The 18,723-nt window shown below is 53.4% G+C and overlaps 8 protein-coding genes across 8 annotated transcripts; 5 read left to right on the forward strand and 3 right to left on the reverse strand.

Moving 5' to 3' along the window:
- Nucleotides 1–1,675: 1,675 nt before the first annotated feature.
- On the reverse strand, nucleotides 1,676–3,509 carry J4E87_001300 (uncharacterized protein; the record flags this gene model as incomplete). The annotated part of the gene is made up of 3 exons (XM_049372946.1): nucleotides 1,676–2,101; nucleotides 2,158–3,204; nucleotides 3,273–3,509. 3 exons carry the CDS (start codon nucleotides 3,507–3,509, stop codon nucleotides 1,676–1,678), a joined length of 1,710 nt encoding a protein of 569 aa, XP_049237604.1.
- Nucleotides 3,510–4,431: 922 nt separating this feature from the next.
- J4E87_001301 (uncharacterized protein) lies at nucleotides 4,432–6,000 on the reverse strand (the record flags this gene model as incomplete). The annotated part of the gene is made up of 2 exons (XM_049372947.1): nucleotides 4,432–5,895; nucleotides 5,947–6,000. 2 exons carry the CDS (start codon nucleotides 5,998–6,000, stop codon nucleotides 4,432–4,434), a joined length of 1,518 nt encoding a protein of 505 aa, XP_049237605.1.
- A 1,127-nt stretch (nucleotides 6,001–7,127) lies between these two features.
- On the forward strand, nucleotides 7,128–8,387 carry J4E87_001302 (uncharacterized protein; the record flags this gene model as incomplete). The annotated part of the gene is made up of 1 exon (XM_049372948.1): nucleotides 7,128–8,387. One exon carries the CDS (start codon nucleotides 7,128–7,130, stop codon nucleotides 8,385–8,387), a length of 1,260 nt encoding a protein of 419 aa, XP_049237606.1.
- A 474-nt stretch (nucleotides 8,388–8,861) lies between these two features.
- J4E87_001303 (uncharacterized protein) lies at nucleotides 8,862–10,836 on the forward strand (the record flags this gene model as incomplete). The annotated part of the gene is made up of 2 exons (XM_049372949.1): nucleotides 8,862–8,869; nucleotides 9,012–10,836. 2 exons carry the CDS (start codon nucleotides 8,862–8,864, stop codon nucleotides 10,834–10,836), a joined length of 1,833 nt encoding a protein of 610 aa, XP_049237607.1.
- A 663-nt stretch (nucleotides 10,837–11,499) lies between these two features.
- On the forward strand, nucleotides 11,500–12,135 carry J4E87_001304 (uncharacterized protein; the record flags this gene model as incomplete). Its single annotated transcript, XM_049372950.1, has 1 exon — nucleotides 11,500–12,135. The coding sequence occupies one exon, from the start codon at nucleotides 11,500–11,502 to the stop codon at nucleotides 12,133–12,135; it is 636 nt and encodes a 211-aa protein (XP_049237608.1).
- A 940-nt stretch (nucleotides 12,136–13,075) lies between these two features.
- J4E87_001305 (uncharacterized protein) lies at nucleotides 13,076–14,713 on the forward strand (the record flags this gene model as incomplete). The annotated part of the gene is made up of 3 exons (XM_049372951.1): nucleotides 13,076–13,439; nucleotides 13,775–14,378; nucleotides 14,428–14,713. The coding sequence occupies 3 exons, from the start codon at nucleotides 13,076–13,078 to the stop codon at nucleotides 14,711–14,713; spliced, it is 1,254 nt and encodes a 417-aa protein (XP_049237609.1).
- A 548-nt stretch (nucleotides 14,714–15,261) lies between these two features.
- Nucleotides 15,262–16,436, forward strand: J4E87_001306 (uncharacterized protein; the record flags this gene model as incomplete). The annotated part of the gene is made up of 3 exons (XM_049372952.1): nucleotides 15,262–15,711; nucleotides 15,763–15,853; nucleotides 15,901–16,436. The coding sequence occupies 3 exons, from the start codon at nucleotides 15,262–15,264 to the stop codon at nucleotides 16,434–16,436; spliced, it is 1,077 nt and encodes a 358-aa protein (XP_049237610.1).
- A 1,111-nt stretch (nucleotides 16,437–17,547) lies between these two features.
- On the reverse strand, nucleotides 17,548–18,230 carry J4E87_001307 (uncharacterized protein; the record flags this gene model as incomplete). The annotated part of the gene is made up of 2 exons (XM_049372953.1): nucleotides 17,548–17,667; nucleotides 17,718–18,230. 2 exons carry the CDS (start codon nucleotides 18,228–18,230, stop codon nucleotides 17,548–17,550), a joined length of 633 nt encoding a protein of 210 aa, XP_049237611.1.
- Nucleotides 18,231–18,723: the final 493 nt, after the last annotated feature.

Consider the following 18,723-nt stretch of genomic DNA (forward strand, 5'->3'; position numbering starts at 1 on the left):
AGAGCCATAGCGGAACACCCCAATGCACTTCCCGAAGCACTGTTGAGCTATCGCATCGCCAGCGATGCCGAAGACGGCAAGGCCCTGCACCACGTCCCCCATAACGCCCCTGTCCATCCCTCTCGAAGCCACGGTAGACGACTCGGAAGCCCTTCGGAACCCGATTATGTACACACGACGGCTGGTCTACGGGCCAATTCACTACTTAGCTACGCTGACTGACTAGCCAGCTATCTGGATCAAGTCAAGATTGCCGCATTTTTTCACGATCGATGGGTACAGCATGTTGAGAGTTTGCTCGCCATGGCGGCATCTGTTCTAGGTCTGTTGGGAGCATTTCCGCATTAGTTGCTTGTTGCGAGACCCAACCCGAGCACGAGTACCTGCATGCCCATGTGTTGAGCCCTGGCTATCTCTCACCAACAGCTGGTCAAGCCTCCCGTCTGCCGTTGATCCGCTGACTGTTCAGGGTTGAGTTGATAGCCATCACCGCCACTTCAAACTTTACCCCTCTCCCAACACGTAGCTGCCCACCTGGATATCGTCTCAACGTCTCCCATCTCACCTCTTCACAACCGCCGCCTCCCCACCCCACTAAGCCCTCACGCCACCATACACCCATCTCCCAAAATAACCAAACACCCGTCTCACAATGGCCAAACCACGCCAGAGTAACATCAAGAGTAATGCTCGGGTCTCCTCCCCCGACACCTCCCACCGGACTCCGATCGCAGCCACCCAATCAGCGCCCAAAGCGGCCGCTCTCGGAACAAACGTCAAGCACACTCTCAATTTAGCACACCGTAGATGACGCTGAAACAAAAAAGTACCGGCTTCCATACAGCAGTCTAGTAGTCTACGACGGCGTGAGAAGCCGGGTAGAAGTAATAAAGAAAACATGTCCCGCGTAAGCATAGGTCGCAAACGTTGTGCTCAGGTACCGCCGCAGGGCAGCCGGCCAAAGCCCCGTAGTACTGCCGCCCGCATCTTTACAGTAACGACTGCAAGCTTGGTAGCGACATCTGCGAGATAAAGCAAGCCAGGATGCCTATCCAGATAAAGCAAGCTAGATTCCGAAGGCGCGTTCCGAAGATCCAGGGTCTTGCGCGAGTAGCTGGTGCTGGTTCCTGCTTGGGTCAACGCGGCGGGACAGGCCGCCGTTTGACATCAGAATCGTACGATTTTCGACTACGCGACCACCAACGCCAATGCGGCTGCGCATGCATGCAACTTTACCCCAGATTTTCGTCCAGAACGAGCAGTCTACTCCGTTTGAAGTAAGGAGAGCACGTGAGTTCTGTAGTAATAGTATTAGTATCTCGAGATTAAGATGTGAAACAAACAGAAGAGCTTATGTGCACAGAAGCAACGGCGAGCCTAGCGGTGAATGGAATTCGGGGTATATTGGTTTCGAACAAAAGAAATCTGAATGTAAAAGTAATATGTAACTGCCCTCAAAAGAGCTGGGCACCTCTCGAGTTTCTTCTTCATCCTCCCTATGTGCAACCATGCCTGACCAACCTGCACCAAACACCCCGTCCGTGTCCCATTTCCCAAACTCTAGCACATATGCATCGCAAACCCGACTCCAGAATGCATGAGGTATAGTGCCGTGAAAATCATGCACCAGAGATTGATCGATCCAGAGGTACACACACGTGGTTCTGCGGGTCCTTTAACTTCCTACCAATGCGCCGTTCCTTCCTAGTATGATTCTTCTTCCGCCTGCGTCGACATCTTTCGTGGCCGAGCAGGAGGCGCCATGTCTCCGTTGTCCATGTTGTTGCTTGCCCTGCGTCCTGCACTCTGACGCCTTGGGATCCCGCTTGGTGTAGGTATGCCTGTCTTCTCCAGTGTAAGTCGCCTGCCCATTGGTGTTGAGACGCCGCTTCCGTCGCTGTTGGCGTCTGTATCCCGCCGCGACATTGAGAGCGAATGCGAATGGCCATGACCGCTCATAGAGCTCCTTGGCCTTGGCATCCGGGGCTCCGTTCCGCTGATGGACGAAGACGAATAATGTCCGAGTGGCGTTCGGGTGCTGCTTCTGCTTGCCGGCCGCTGTATTGCTGACTGCGACGACATGGATGCTCGGCTGGCAGGTCTGCTGCTGGTGGGCTCGCGCGACGAGGTCGACATGCCGAATGACAGCCGGCTTACACCCGACTCGTAGGCGCCAGGGACTGACGAGCCCGCTGATGCGTGGGAGCTGCGCTTTCTGCCGCTCCTCAATGTAACAGTGCTTGGCACGTGGTGTCCCATGGCACTGCCGTTTCGGGGGCTGGCTCGCGGTGGGGTCGTAGTTGGCGCAGGGAGCTTGGATCGCGCTGCGTGTACCCGTTCTTCGAGCTTCTGCATCTTACCAATCAGCCCTCGAACCTGAACGAGCGAGCCTGACCTAGGCAAGCTTGGCGGCGGTGCAGCACTTCCAAAGCTCGGTCTAGGCGCTCGCGATGCGGGTGCAGTCGTTCGTATAGAGGGCGTCGCCCGACCACTGGCACTTGTACTTGGCCGCGATGCTGACATGCTGGGCCCTCGTGAATGCCTTGGGACTCGCTGGTACAAGCCGGCGCGAGGGGTTGCACCTGGGTCCAGCGGCGCATACGAGTTCTTTCGCTTGGGCATGGGCGTCGAGGGTACGTATCTAGTCGTGATCGGTGCGTCGGACAGCGGTGGCGAAGGAGGAGTCGCGTCCGTGTGTAGGCCATCTGCTTTCGAGTGTGGTGGGGTCGAAGCAGCTGTGGGCGAGGAGACGGTGGTTGCTGTGGTCGATGCCTCGGAGACCGGCGAGCGTGGCCTCAGGGCATCGCCCGAGAGATGGTTGGATACCTTACGCACGTGGTGGTTCTCAATCGTCTCCTCTGCGATGCGCAACTTCTCCTGCGTGATTTCCGCCTCTACCCGCAGGTCTGACAGCTCGTCCCTAAGGCGCTGTGTTTCTATCCGCAGTGCTTCTCGCTCCTGCTCTCCGATCTTGATCTCTTCTTCCAGCATGACGCTGCGCTCGATAGCCACGTTGTACTTGGATTCCACATCCTCGAGTGATGATGTCTGGTGGCGTGCCTGGCGCTCGAAATCGTCGCTTTGTACTTCGATGTCGCGGAGTCGCATCTGGAGGGCGCGCTGGCTTTCGCGCATCGTGGTGATCTCTTTCTGGAGGGTGTTCTGCGCATTGTTGGCCTCGGCCTTGCTCTGCTTATACTTTGTCTGTGGTGTCTTGTTAGTGACTGTCTGTTGGGCATACATGCGCCGCAACTGTGTCGGAGACCACGCACTTTCCATTCCTCAACCTCAAACCCCAGCTTCTCTGCCTTTTCCTGCAGCTTGCGCTCCCGCTTCTCGCTCTCCTCGACGTCGCGCTCGAGCTCGGCCTCGAGTTCCTTGCTTGATGCCTGAAACTCCTGCAGCTCCATCTCCAGCGTCTCGTACTGAGACTTGTAGTAAGCCAGCTCCTCCTCGATGCTGCTCCATCCTCCCCGGCTCGGCGAAGACTGCGCTCCGGTGGTCGTCATGATGGCGGTGGGGGTTGGGCTGCGACTGCCAACAGCGTGCGGTGATCAGGGGAATGAGCTGGGCGGGGTGCAGTGACGAGACGTCAACACACAGCGGCTCAGTCGCGGTCTATGTCGTCACCGGCGTCTACGACATAGAAAGCCGCAGCTGGTGGTGTGCGCGTGGGTTGCGGCTGCCCTCTTGGTATCCGGGATGTTGACGATTCCGCTTTTGTCGAATGGCCGTGCTGTGAGTGTCGCCAGTCATGCGCCGCCGACTATCGGAAACTTCGAGTCGGTTCTTCGCGCTCGCAATGTCGCGCAAACAATAGTTGCCCTGTTCCTGTGCAGGTTAGTAGTTAGTCGCCGCTCAACTGCGGCATGCAGTCGAATGTGTCGCCAGGCGTGGTTGTTGATGATGGAGGCGCTGCGGGCGGAGCCAGATGGTTAGCGCATTGGCCTCCAGGGCAACCGCTGCAACCAGCCACCGGCATGACACATGCGACGTACCGTGACCAGCCATCCCCACAATAGCCAGCGCAGCAGAGACAACAAAGCCCGCAAGGCTGGAAAATCCTGCTTCGAGTCGACGCGCTGGTACTGTTCTGGCGTGAACACGATTTCCATTGCAGTTACTTTGGACACAGGCTCAATCTCATTGGAACGCTTGCGTCCGGTACCTAGGTACATGGACATACCAGCTACTCGAAGCGTGGCAGTGGATACTGACACCCTGACGTTTCAGATCGCCCAAGGTAGATGGACAGTTCACCCGGCAATTATTTGCTCATTATGCATTACGAAAGTCAGGCACGCTTTTGACGCCGAACCATACCAAAGAATACATACTCCATCCACAGACATGCCTTTAAACAAAGAGATACAAAATCAATCGGGTATATGTACAATCTGAAGGCGTTGAAAAAATCACCTGCTGCATGGCTCACTCTTTGATGCCCTTGTCAGGGCCATTGATGTCCTTGATGTCGGCGTCCAGAACAGCGTCTTTGGCCTGCTGCGATGCCTCGCTTGCGGCCCTCTTGCCATGCTCAAGCGCTTCACCAGTTTGCTGAGTGGCATTGGTGGCCGCATCCTGTCCTTTGTCTAGCACGTTCTTGCCCTGGTCGTAGGCGCTGCTTGCGGCCTCGCTAACAGCATCTCTGCCCTTCTCAACAAGGTCTTGCGCCTGCTGTGAGCCCTGGGAAACGGCATGCTTTGCCGATTCTGTTGCACTGCCGACGACTTCGGCGCCCTTCGCATACGCATCGCTAGCCTGCTCCTTGCCTTGCTCATAAGCGCTCTGAACGCTGTCCGACGCCGACTTTGCGACTTCACTTGGGCTGGGGTATTTCTTCAACGCCCCCTGCACAGTGTAGTATAGGCTGATGATGACAGCATGGATGCGGTCCTTCATCAACATCGTGATGCCGTGAGAGAAAAAGCCCTTGAGCACTTCCGCCCCGAGACCCTGGTATAAGCCCCAGATTCCTTCGGTCTGGGCGATGCGCAAGATGGTACTGAACACAGTTCGCTGCCTAGCTTGTAGTGCTCTCGACTCGATCGGTTCGTCTGACTTCTCTTTGTCGGAAGTCTCACCAATGCCGGAAGAGGGCTTCTGTGAGGACACTTGGGCGCGCGTCTTTGCGAGTGAGAACGGGTAGGTAGCGGTAGAGGCAAGGACCTTACTTATGGCGGCGAGAAGGAACGTCATGCGCGCGCCGGGGTCGTCTCGATTTGCCCTGGGTACGACCAATCGTAGGAGAGCCTTGTGCAGAAGCATAGTGATGGAAGGGTTCAGGGTCAGGATCAAGCTGGCAGAGTAGCCAGACCAGAAGCCTTGTATGCCCTTCTCGCGCAGGATCTCGTGTGCTATGTCCCTGGTACTAGACAGAGGAGGTATGGTAGTCGACGACTCTTGTCGCATCATCGCCGCCGTCTGCTTCCGCGTGACAATCTGCTGGATAGGCGTGGTGAAGAACTTGGAGAAGGCGCCTGCGACAACGCCGACGCCGATCTCTTCGAGCGCCGGCAAGCTGTGTCCAGTACCTCGCGCTTCGAGCCTCTTCTGTCGCGCATATGAGTAAGCTAGGAAGAAGAGGAAGCTGTCGGCAACACCCTTCACAACCTCGGGCACTATGCCGCTGTAGAAGGCCTTTGGTCCGCCCTCCCTCTCGTATATCTTCTCGACGGCGTCGAGGAAGCCATTGTAGTGCGGGTGCGCGTCGCCGTGGTGTAGTTGCCGCTGAACCTGAAGGCGCGTGATAACGACATCGAGAGGGTATGTTAAGAGTTTCGACACAACGGTTCCTAGAGCGCCAGACGAAGCATGGCCGAGGGCGGGGAGTACAGGGCCGACCGAGCTGTGTTCTTCCTTTTCGTGCGAGATATGGTAAAGGGTGAAGGCATCCTAACGATCAATGTCAGCCAGTGTCCATCTTCACATGTCAGGGGCGCTCACGAGCTGCGAGTTGTAGATGTAGCTCATCTTGTCGGGATTATCGTTGGAAGCCATCGCAGGGTAATCCGGGGAAATGACGACTTAAGAAGGATCCAAGAAATAGTACAAAAGCATCGCAAACGCGGGGAAAGCTCTCAGTCTCCGGGTCCGCATAGCGCTTCTGGTGTCACCAGCTGCAGACGTCATGGAGGCGTTCGGGCGAGGCCAGAGCTCCAGCGGATAGCCGAGCTTCCACTCGACAAACTTCGCCGGTGAAGCTGCCTCCCACTAACAACACCACTCGCGCCAACACTAGCCCTCGCCCAATGCAGTCGCCCCCAGCCTCGCAGAAGACCGGATGAGCCTCTAGTGTTGAGATGTCATCTGTCTGCCTCATTGAGCAACGCGCGCGCCGCGACGGTACCGACAGCGCGTCATACGAAACGACACCACCATGCCGCATCCATTGTGGGAGGGCGCGACGGCGCGTGAATACACATTTATAGAGACAGGAGCACTCAAAGGGACTGCGAGAACTCTTCGGGGTATTGATCGCAGTTCAAAGTATCCTCCGAGAGCAACCACGGCCGGTCGTGTTTGACGTGGAAAGACTCGCTTGAGAGAAAGACATCCATCGTTTCATACACTGGCTACATGCAATGCATCATCACCGCAACGTAACCGATCCAATTCATCCACTCCATTTTCCCGGTAAAGGGACATTTTCATGAGGAAGGGTCACCAGTACTGTGATTGTCAATTGCGGCACTTGACAATGTCAACAACGCGTCAGTGCCAAACAAGCACCGCCACCCTCAGTACCCGATATACTCAATGGTCGAATCGCTGCAGAGCCCGACACAATGCAACGTTATCCTGGACCCACCTCTGCTACAGCGTGTCTAGCAACATTGACATACGCCGACATCGGCTATCAAATCCTAGCCTTCCTCGGATTCACACTGCAATTAGCTCCGCACGAAAGATTGTACTGATAGCTATGAATAGTTCGTCGATCACATAGAGTCAAACGTTCTATCATTGCGCCTAACAATGCAGTCAAGAGCAGCATCGAGCAGACCGCAAGAATCTCTTTATAAGACCTATGTGAGTATACACGTTTTGATTCCTCATACACCCTTACTCCATTATCAGAACCGCTGCAAGACTGAGTCCACTTCGATAATCAGCTTATCTTCATCATGAGATTGAGCATCCGCCCAGAAATCACCCGGGTCGGGAACGTGCAGCTACGCGAGATGTCTTCTGTCTCGGAACTGGACGCAGGCGGTCAAGACACATCGGGTGATGGCACGGCTAACACCTCTGTCGATCAGGAGAACATTGTCATCACTCCAAATTCAATCGAAAGCATCGAGCGCAATCTTGCAATCGTAGTTCCCTGCATGGATGAAGATATCACAGTTCTCGAAGGCCTTCTTCGTGGTATTCCACATCATTGTTCTGTCATCTTCATCTCGAACAGCAACCAGACAAACTATAAGGCGGAGTGCGAGTCGCTGCTCAAATTCGGAAAGGTTGCAAGTCGATCTGTTATGGTACATCATCAAGGTGAGTCAACCTTCGCCCGCGCCTTCAAGGAAGCCGGAATGCCAGAGCTGTTGCAACACCCAGGAACAAGTACGCCCGAGGGAAAAACACATGTTCCACGCATGAACAACGGAAAAGGAGAGGCTATGATACTCGGTGTGATCATCACGAAGCTTGTTGGACGTAAGTTCGTCGGCTTCATTGATGCTGACAACCGGATTCCCGGATCCGTCCTCGAGTACTGCAAAGTATACGCCGCTGGGTTACATTGGGCATTGTATCGCAACAGAGATACCGGACAAAATCAGCATGCCATGGTGCGTATCAAATGGAAGTCAAAGCCAAAAGTCAGGAACGGCGAGCTCGAGTTCGAAGAGTTTGGACGCTCCTCGCGTGTCGTGAACGAATGGATGAACCGCCTTCTGAAAGTCCTCGGAGGTGACGCTACCCCGAGAACCATGATCGGAACCGGTAACGCCGGTGAACACGCTATGGATGTTGAGCTGGCCCTGAAGCTACGATTCGCTACTGGTTATGCTGTCGAGCCATTCCAGCTGATCGACTTGTGGGAACGCTTTGGAGTTTCAAACCGCCCGTCCTCAAGACCAGTGCACATCTTGCAGATCGAAACATGCAATCCACATATACACAGTGCTAACCGACTAGATGGACATATCCCACGCATGCAGGCTCAAGGCCTGAGCACGATATACCACTCACGGCTTACACCCTCGCGTCTCAAAGACGAACTTCGAGTGTACATGAAAGACAACTTGGCCACCGTGGTAGATAGTACTGGAGAACCCGAGCCACCTCGCATATACCGCGCACTCGGTTCCTTAGATTGGAAGATATTCGCAAAGATTGGGTTAGGAAAGCGAGATCGTTATAGGGACAACGCCAGACCCTAAGGAAGCAGCGCGAATGTAGGCGATGCAGACCTCGCTAATGTCACTTTTTTCATTAATTTGTATTGCGCTGCATGATAGCGAATACTACATTCTTGGTGGTCAGTCCATCCAACCTGCGTTCGTTCCGTCGAGTAAGTGAAACGTGCGACACGAAACTCCAAACTTCCGGAACTTCTAGACTACCAACTGACAAGCGGGACGTTTCTGCATCTTCACTAGTAGCTTCACCCTACATGGCTGTCACTGCTGCCAAGACCGACATCCTCAACATGAAACCTGACACATCCCTCTCATAGATTGTCAGCTGTCGGACGATCGGTTTCGTCAACGGGACGCGCAAACCAAACACAGTCTTTTTCCAGGATACCAGGCCTGTTTCCACATTTCCTCGATTCACGACTGCACGTGTGTTCGGGCCTACTCAGTCATCGCATTGAGTGCATAGTATCCGTGGTATAACCGACGATGGGCATGATGCGCTTGTAGGTTTGGGGTGCGGGTGGTGTGGGACGTTGTCGTATACCACCGACACGCATGTTCAGTAAACCAACAGTACGTATTCCTAACACAATGGCTATAAAGATGTTCGCTGCCCGCCCATTGCAAGATCCTCATCCTCATCAGGACCAACGATCTCTTCCTTGCTTCCAACACCTTCCCTTTTCCACATTCTCTTCTCCAGCTCAGTGCCGGTCACCCTTCTTTTCTTGACTGTGTCATCTTTGCTGTGCAATACCTTCGTTACCCTACTTTCACTTCAAACCACCCGGAAAACCAACAAAACATGCGTTTCTCTCTGACTACCATCGCGGCCGCGGCCCTGATCGTTTCTGTCTCCGCGGCACCTGCTCCTGCCCCTGCTAAACCGACGGAACTTTCGGCTCGAGGCCCCGCTCCTACAAAGGCTCATGGCCATCGTGGTGGCCATCGCGGCAAACACGGCGGCGGTCAACGCAACGGCACCGAGTCCAGCGGTCCTGGCTCTGATTCCATCGGCTCTGGAATGGGAATGGGTGGTGGCTCAGGACGAGGTGGCCAACGCAATGGTGGTGACCCCGGTTACTTTCCTGGAGGTGGTGCTGCTCCCACGGGCGGCTTCCCAGGCTTTGGCGGTCAGCCATCCGACCCTCAGATGACGGGTGCTCCTATGTTCACCCCTGGAAACGACTATGAGCGGAGGTCTGTTGAGTCCGAACCTGTTGTCACGAAGCGTCAACCCTTCGGTCTGGCTTGGAGAGCGAGCGATGACGAATCTAAAGACACCTCGGATTCCAAGGACTCTGCAGGTGATTCATCTGACTCCAAGGACGGTGCTTCCGACGCCAAGGATGACAAGAAAGACAAGTCGGAGGGGTCTTCTGGCTCTTCTGATAGCAGCGAGGATTCTTCCAGCGACAAGGACAAGTCTTCCGAAGACACTAGCGACAGCACTGAAGATGCGACTGGCGACTCTGGTTCAAGCTCTGGTGGAGATGGCGGTTCAAGTTCGGGATCAGGTTCCGACTCCAGCAGCGGTGGCGGCAAGGGCAGCGGATCATCCTCAGAAACTGACTCATCTTCGGGTAGCGACTCTTCCTCAGGCAGCGACTCGTCTTCAGGAAGTGACTCATCTTCGGGCAGCGACTCATCCTCGGGAAGTGGCTCGTCTTCAGGTGGTGGTTCATCCTCAGGCAGTGGCTCTTCTTCAGGTGGTGGATCTTCCTCCGGTTCGGGAACTCAAACTGGATCGGGCTCTGGATCAGGCAACTCCACTATGCCTAGCTCAGGTGGTAGTGCAGCAAGCGGTACCATGCCTGCAGCAGCTGGCGAGTCTACTCTCTCCAAGACAATGATGGTAACTGGCGAATTCGATGGTGGCATGAAGCGTTTCGGCCGTGGAGTGTCTTGCACCGGTCAATCAGAAGGAGGAGACAGCGACGCCGTGTTCTCCATCGCAAACGGCGGCACTCTCCGCAACGTCATCATCGGAGCCGACCAGATCGAGGGAGTACACTGCCAAGGAGCCTGCACCATCGAGAATGTCTGGTGGGAAGATGTATGTGAAGACGCTCTCACCTTCAAGAAGGACGGCGACGGCACAGTCACCGGAGGCGGAGCCATGGGCGCATCCGACAAAGTTATCCAACACAACGGCGCGGGTACCATTTCAATCTCAGGCTTCACAGTCTCAACCTTTGGCAAGCTCTACCGATCATGTGGAAACTGCAAGACCATGGGCGAGCGCCACGTCAAGATCGACAAAGTCAAGGCTACAGGCGGAACAGCGACTTTCGTTGGTATCAACTCCAACTACGGCGATACCGCTACCATTACCAACTCTTGCGTCACGGGCACAAAGGCTATTTGCGAGGAGTTCGAGGGTAACGATACGGGTGCTGAGCCTAAGCAGATCAGCGAAGGACCTAGCTCGGCTTGCATTTATACACCAGCTGATATCGCCGCTTGTTGATTGGATTTGATGGGATAGGCGGAACGTGGGATTTGGGACTTTGGCAGAGCACATGGGTGCTTGGAATGTCCTCGGATTGGCGATGGAACTTACACTCATTTCACTACCATTCTTTCTGTACATACTCTCTTTCTACACAAATGAAGTACAGATGTCTTCCACTATCATTACTCATACCACCGCTGACCCTCAGTTGGGTTTGCAGCCTAATCCATCTTCCCAAGTTAACACTGATGATTCGCTCACTTACGGTGACACTTTGGTCGCGATCATCGCTACCATAGGCCTTCTACCACAACGCCGATCTCGCTCTCTTGACTCACTCATTTTCGCATTTTCACCACTTTGCTCAAACGCACACTGTCTGTGCGCGTCCCCGCCCTGCAACTATAAAAGTGCGTGGTCCCCCACGCCCAGCGACAAACAGTTTCAACGACAGCAATCGCAACACTTGCAACACCCTCAACTACAGGATCATCGACTCTACTAACTAACAGAATGCCTTCTTTCCTTACTCCGCCGCGCTTCGGCTTTGGCGCTTCTACTACTACTACTACTACTACTAACACAAACACTTCCCCGACCTGGGGCTTCGGCCCTGCGCTGCAGGGTGGTATGGGTCCTCCTGCGCCTGCCTCCTCAAACAAATCCCCGACGTCACCCATGTTTGGTTCAAGTTCTCTATCGCTAGGCGCAAAACTGCCCAGTTCTACCGCCGCCCCAGCAGTCCAAAAGCTGCCCACCGTATCCCCACCCACCGGCCTCGTCTTCGCCTCTGTCGCCACCGACGCGACAGGAAAGCAGACGACCAAGAAGATCCAAGACCCCGCCACCATTCTAGACGGCAACATCAAGGTAGTTCGTATCTACCTCTCTCTCGAAGACCTCCCTCCCTCACCCCTCCACGACATCCTCCTCAACTTCCAAAACCAAGGCGCCAACCCACTCCAAGAAATTCATCTCTGTATCCGCTCGCTCCTCCGCCCATGTCTCCAGGACATCTACGAGGATCGTGAACTAGAAGAAGCTATGCTGTTCATGGTCGATCAGTGGTTTGCCTTTGGTACCGCGGTCAAGTTCTTCTTCCACCGTCCCGGTGTAGACACTAATCGCGACCGTTTCCAGAACTTTGTCGAGAAGGACTTGGTTCGGGCGGTTCAGGGCTTGGCAGAGGGCGATGTTGAGTTGTCGGAGATACTGGGTGAGGAGAGTTGTGTGTTGGGGATGGGGGCGGTGGCCGGTGGGGCGGTTCGTAAGCCTGTCGTGGCTGAGTATGGTGTTTGCGATGAGATGATCTGATGAGTTGACGATTTGGTTCCTTTGATGGTTGTAATACTAGCGCGGTGTTGCGGTTGAGGTTTTGCATCTCTATCGCTCATACTAACATTTAGTTCTAAAAGTTACAACGGCGGAGGCGTAATCTGAAGTAAGTAATACAAGTACCGAAAGTACTTGTTTAGATCGTTGGAAATGAGAACATCATGATCGTCGCATATCTTTAGACTTCTCTCTGCGAAAGTGATGTCTGCTGATACTTAGGTTGCATCGAGCTAAACTCTGGATTACTTTAGTAAAACTCAAATGATAACAATGTCGACTGTGTTTTCTGGAATTCTGTTTGTGGCGTTAGAAGCAACAGCGAAGATGCACCCCTGCTCTTCCGCCGAAAAAGCTCAAGCTGTGGCGCATGCGTCCCGAAGCTTCTCCGAACACGCGTCGCGGCAGTGGCTGGCTTCTTGCCCAAGCTCACCCTCCCACCACACCCGTCAATATGGAATCAGCCAACCAAGCGCTGATGCAAGCTCTATCTGCATGCGTGCCTGATACTTACGCGCCTAGTACATACGCCGCTTGATCCGTATACAGCAATGTCATCGTCTCCACGCTCGTCCATCGCGACGAATAACGCTCGCGGAAGAAGCAGGCTCAGCGCCAGTAGTATCTAACTTGAGAAGCCCACAAAGGCTGCAGGCTTGGCGACGCGTCTCATAGTTCCATCATCAACTTAGTATCATTATTTACATCACAGCCTCCTTACAAGTTTCTAGCAATGGCGCTTGGTCGAGGCTGGTCAAACATCGCAAAGCGGCACTACCTTCGTTTACTACACACTTTGGAGGGTAGATGCGCGATGCCCTCACATCGTCAAATTGACACTAATCCCTTGTTCTGCTACACGAGCGGACGATGGCTATGGAACGAGCGCGAGCAACTGAAAGCCCGATACCGACGCTTTGACATGTCCAGTCTTCAGCAAGCGGCTTGCCAGGCCGTCGGTGCAAGCAAGTGTATATCTTTCAAGAAGATCGGCGAAGGCAACTACAACAAGGCTTATCGCCTTCAGATGGAAGACGGCCAAAAGATCATCGCAAAAGTCCCACACCCTAATGCTGGCCCACGGGGCCATACCACGGCATCAGAAGTGGCAACTATGGAGTTTGCCCGGACTGTTTTGAACTTACCCGTCCCACGAGTTCTCGCCTGGAGTGCCACCGACCAAAATCCTGTCCAAGCAGAATATATCATCATGGAAGAAGCGAGTGGCTCCCAACTGCACGAAGTTTGGCAGGATCTCCCACTGCGGAGGAAGTGTGACATTATTCGTGAGTTTGTAGCCGTTGAAAGGAAACTACTCTCGGTCTCCTTTGAAAAGTAAGATTCAACTTGCTCTAACAAAAAATTTGCGGCCAGCGCAACTTACACACACTGTCAGATTGGGATCATTGTATTTTAAAGATAGTGGTATTGCAGGATGCGAGCCGGCTATCGTTACAAGTGGTCCACAAGATGTCATCGATCACATCGAATCAACTTATTGCATTGGGCCAATTACTCGAAGGGAGTTCTGGGAGAAGCAACGCAGTGAAATGCAATTTCATGGTCCTTGTAATTTTCTGGATGCCTGTTTAACTCGGATCTAGACTTACAATAATTGTAGGGACATCTTCCGCAGAGTACCTAAAGTCTGTCGCTCGCCGTGAGATCGAATGGATCAATAACCATGCGAACCCACAGGAGCCGAGTAAAACTCCATGGCAGTACACGAATCCACAGCAAAAGTCTCCAGAGGCTCACACAGCACTGTTGGAGAAATTTCTAACTGCAATTCCGTATATCACTCCCAAGGACTCAGAGCTCGTCTCTCCCAGACTTTGGCACCCAGACTCCCATGCTCGTAACGTCTATATCGACGACCAAGACCGAATCTCATGCATCATTGACTGGCAGGGGGCCTGGGCTACCCCGGTGTTCATCGGTGCCAACCCCCCATTGCTTCTAGACTATGGGATTGACATGTTGATGAAGCTCCCTAAAAACTTCAAAGCACTCGACGATGCTACAAAAGATAAGCTCAAATACCAAGTGTCTCAGTCTATCTTAATCCACACGTACGAAGAGTCTACGGTGGAGAAGAACCCTCTGATGTACAAGGTTATGCATCATCCCCATGGCCAGACCCTCAAGCAATTAGAAGCTTTTGTTGGCTCTACCTGGGACAACTGTCTCTTCCCCTTTGAAGAATGTTTGATCCGCGTTGAGAGGTATGTTGATATGTTTGCCATCAAGCTCCCTGGCTGACCATTGTCGCAGTGAGTGGCGTCACTTTGGTACTAACGAACCATGTCCGTACCATTTCTCAGCAGAGGAGATACGGCAACACGACGAAGAGGCGGGAACTTTCAACAAGAGCCAGGAGCTCTGGAAAGAGCTACAGGGTGTCTTGACTGATGAGGGCTATGCGTCGAATGAGAGTTTCAGTAAGGCTGTCGAGATACTCGGAGACTTGCGAGAATTCGGGCTAGGTGGCCTGGAGGGCGAGGAACGACGCAGCTTCGACAAAGAGACGCGCTGGGTAGCAGATCTACGCAGCCGTTAATTCTGTTACAAAGAAAGATCTTTGATGGTATGCCATGTCAAACATAGGGCGCATGGATTGGTCTTCGTGAGTGGAGGGTTGTTGAGGCTGACTAAAAAGGTCGGAAGCGGAGTGAAGTTCCACTCCGCTGGCCCCGCCTGCAACTAAAACTAGACCTGCATTGCCAAAACATGGTCATGTTGCAGGTCGTGGATGTCGCGTTCTGTCTTGGAATCGAAAGGCCCGATTAAATGTTTGCAGATTTAGGAGGCTGGGTTCGCAGTCTCGATGGTCGAGCGCCTTCGCGCTTAATGGTAGCGTTCCTTCCACGTCGCGACGTTCCAGTTTGGATCGCACCTAGCGACACCCTGCAGAAATGACGAACATCTGAACTCCATCGGACGAATCGAGTAGCCCACCATGATTGATCAGCAACTATGCACTGCTTGTAGGAAGAGGCGCGACTTTTCTTATTTATCGATCGCGAAGTCGTGCGACACCGACATTCAATTCATCAGGCCTATTCGCGCAATCGTCCAAAGCAAATTTTCCCCAATCCAACGACCGTCATGACCTATCCATCTACCTACACGGCCTACCGTCGCAGCGCCGGTCAAGAGAAGGCCTCTCGTCAAAACCCTCTCACCCTTGAGCAAAGCCAAGAAAATCTGCCGCAAGAAAAAGACCTCGGCCCCAACGATGTGGTCATCAAGATCCACGCTGTATCGCTCAACTACCGTGATGTCGCTATGTTGGTAGCCGAATACCCGCCTGCTGTCACGGAACAAGGCATTCCATGCTCTGATGCCTCCGCCGAGGTCGTCGGTTTAGGCTCTGCAGTCAAAAACTTCAAAGTGGGAGATATTGTTGCTCCGATTTGCAACCAAGGCGACTTTCATCCCACGGATGACAGCATCTCGGTGGCTATCGGTGCGAATGGTGCGGGCGTACTGAGGGAGTATGCCGTTTACCAGGAGAAGCATTTGGTGCACTTGCCGAAGCATTTGTCGTGGGAGGAGGTGAGTTGTTCAGAAAACATCTGCAAATGCGTTGGGCTAATACAAGAAAAGGGCGCAATGTTGCCGTGTGCAGGTGTCACTGCTTGGAATGCCCTGGATTCGTTGGAGACGGTACAAGAGCACTCTAGTGCTCTACTACAAGGTAAGGCAAGATATCTGAAAGCCCAATCTCTTACTCATACCTTCCAGGCACCGGCGGTGTTTCCATGTTCTCCTTACTGCTTTGTCTCGCCGGTGGCATCACTCCAATCATAACCTCATCCTCGAACGACAAGATCAAGGCGATCCAAGATCGGATCAGCGACAAAGTCCGCGGTCTAAATTACAAGACCGACGACCAAGCTGCCAAGATCAAGGAACTTACAAATGACCGCGGCGTCGATTTCGTAGTCAACAATACTGGCGTCGGTTCCCTCATCGATGACATCTCTTACCTATGCGCTCGCGGCGGCACTGTCTCGCTAGTCGGCTTCCTCGCCGGCTGGGAAGCGGATTGGAAGCCAGCTCAGCTGATGGCCCTGATGGGTAAGGGCGCCAAGCTCAAAGGCATCGCTGTAGGATCGAAGAAGGATTTCGAGGATATGAATGCGTTCATTGAGGACAAGAAGGTCAAGTTTGATGTCATGCTTGACAAGACGTTTGGGTTTGAGGACGCGAAGAAGGCCTTTGATCTTCAATTGTCAGGCAACTTTTCTGGTAAGATCGTTATCAAGGTTGCGCAGTAAGGAGACTCATCAAATTGTTTCAACATCTATCAAACCCCAGTTTCAATCGTCTCGTGATCTGCGTGGACATTTCCGAAAAGGGTCAAATCTGTGGCCAAGCAAAAGGCGCAGATCAGTATATGGGTGTTGCGGCGCTGTCAATGGCCATAATCAAATTCAAGCAACAATGTTACGCTGCTTATCTTCGATCAACACCGAACGGTGGCTTGCAAGCTGACACAGCCCCGCAAATCCATTGACATGCACCGATCTCATTGGTCGGTTGACAGCACAGCCACCACAGCCCCTCGTAACATCCTATCATCTCATCAGGCATCCAACATCCAGTTGCCAGATTGTGGATGGCCGGCAAAGCGGCAGCAGCTGGCTGATGGACATAATAACGATGCTGTCGCATGTTTGATCTTAGAACTACTTACTACTTACTCTCTCAGAGCATATCTACTTCCCACAAGAGAGCTACTATTATTGAATCGTGAAAGAAAATGGGTATTCCTACTGTTCCACAAGAAGCAGCACCCGCCTACGAAGAAGTATTGCACGACCATCCCGTGAACCGATACGCGCCCTCTGGATCAGCATCAGCTGTAAGCCATCCTACTACGTTGTCTCGCAAGCCTCCAATCTTGCTAACCCATCGATTCACAGTACACGACCGTTTCCCAAACCGACGACCACGACATAGAACTCCACGCTGAACCCCATAACCACACTTCCTCTTCCGGTAACGCATCTTCATCTTCATCAAACCCTGAGACATTGGCTCAGACCATCACGAACTTCCTTCGACCCAATACTGAGCCACACACGCATTGCGAGGTGTGCGACAACCAAGTGCTGACAGAAGCAAGACGCAGGCGAGAAAGTGAGCGTTACTGTTGTACTATGGTCGCAGCGACGATCATGGTTTGTTTCTTCTGCGGCACGTTGTTGGGTATTGCGGTTGTGAATATGCAAGCGAGAAAGAGAGAGGCTCAGGATTAAAGGGATGGCATGTAATCAATCATGGATAGGTTGACTATGTAGTTGAACAAACCATAACGTTCTAAATCTAAACTTTCAACCCTTCACGCAACCTAGACCACAAACCGCTGTCCACTGGCGGAAATTCTCATCCTCTGAATGCACGACCGAAAGAGTCCCTCTTTGCACTCGTCTTCGCGATCCTGAAGTCCACACAAGACTCGTACGTCTGCTTAGCCGCTACTCCATACCACCACCACTGCAGCACCTACACCGCGTTAGCATCTCGCCCAGACCACCTCACCCATGAAAACTTACACAATCCCCAGCCGTCCCACACCTCTCCTCCAACCCCTCCGGCACCTTAACACTAAACTCTTTCTGCCCGGCCGGTACATCCGCCTCACTCTTCCCCGGCGCATACCCCTCCTCCCACACCTTCAACATCTCGCCCACAACCTCATTCTTCTTCGTATCCACAATACTCACATTGGCCGAGCCCTCGTGCGGAATGCGGATCCACACTTTCATGGGCACGACCTGGCCCGCGCTCCATACCTGCGTGTTGTTGGACGGGTTGTCGGCGAATTGGAGGCCTTTGCAGAGCCAGAGGTTGCAGCTGGAGGCGGTGTAAGGGGGAAGGAGGAGCTCGGGGAGGCCCTCGACGTGCGAGGTGTTGTCGCCGTTTATGGTGCGGGTTATGGCGGGGCCGCAGTGGGAGGTTAGTTCTGGGCCTGTGGGACGCGAGGGTGGGGAGGTGATGAGGCCGTGGGAGAGGGCCGTGGGAAGGAGGGAGAGGAGGGTGGTTGCGGCGGCGGCGGTGAAGTACATGATGAAGCTGAGTATAGGAGTGAAGTAAGGAGAGGAGGCGATGAGATTGACCTGCTTGGGTGTTCGAGATACATGCGATAGACATGGTACTTTATACACGTATCGAATTCCCATTGCTACCATTCATTTCTGCATATTTTCGTCCTGCACCCCCTATCTCCGTGATTCCAAATCAAACCCCCGTTCGTTGTCGTGCAGGCCAATTTATCTGGGGATGCTATGTGGTTCTTGTGTGGAGCTGCTATGGGAGGTGGGTGTAGATCGCCAAGGATGAGCGAATGAGACGGGGATGTGTATAGTGTCGGCTCGGTAAGGCTGCCCTTGCTATGCCGGATAGTACACGACAATTTATTCGAGAAAAAGAAGCAAGGGTGACATGGTAGTTTGCCGATGTATAGCCGGGCAAAATATGAGTGCTGTGTAATGTTCTGCTGTTGTGCCTGGGCAAACCGAGGTGAACACCACTTCAGCGCGCACGAATGCCCTGGAAGAT

This window comes from Alternaria ethzedia (assembly GCF_023757985.1).
Source record: "Alternaria ethzedia strain BMP 0044 chromosome Unknown scaffold_2, whole genome shotgun sequence".
NCBI classification, from domain to species: domain Eukaryota; kingdom Fungi; phylum Ascomycota; class Dothideomycetes; order Pleosporales; family Pleosporaceae; genus Alternaria; species Alternaria ethzedia.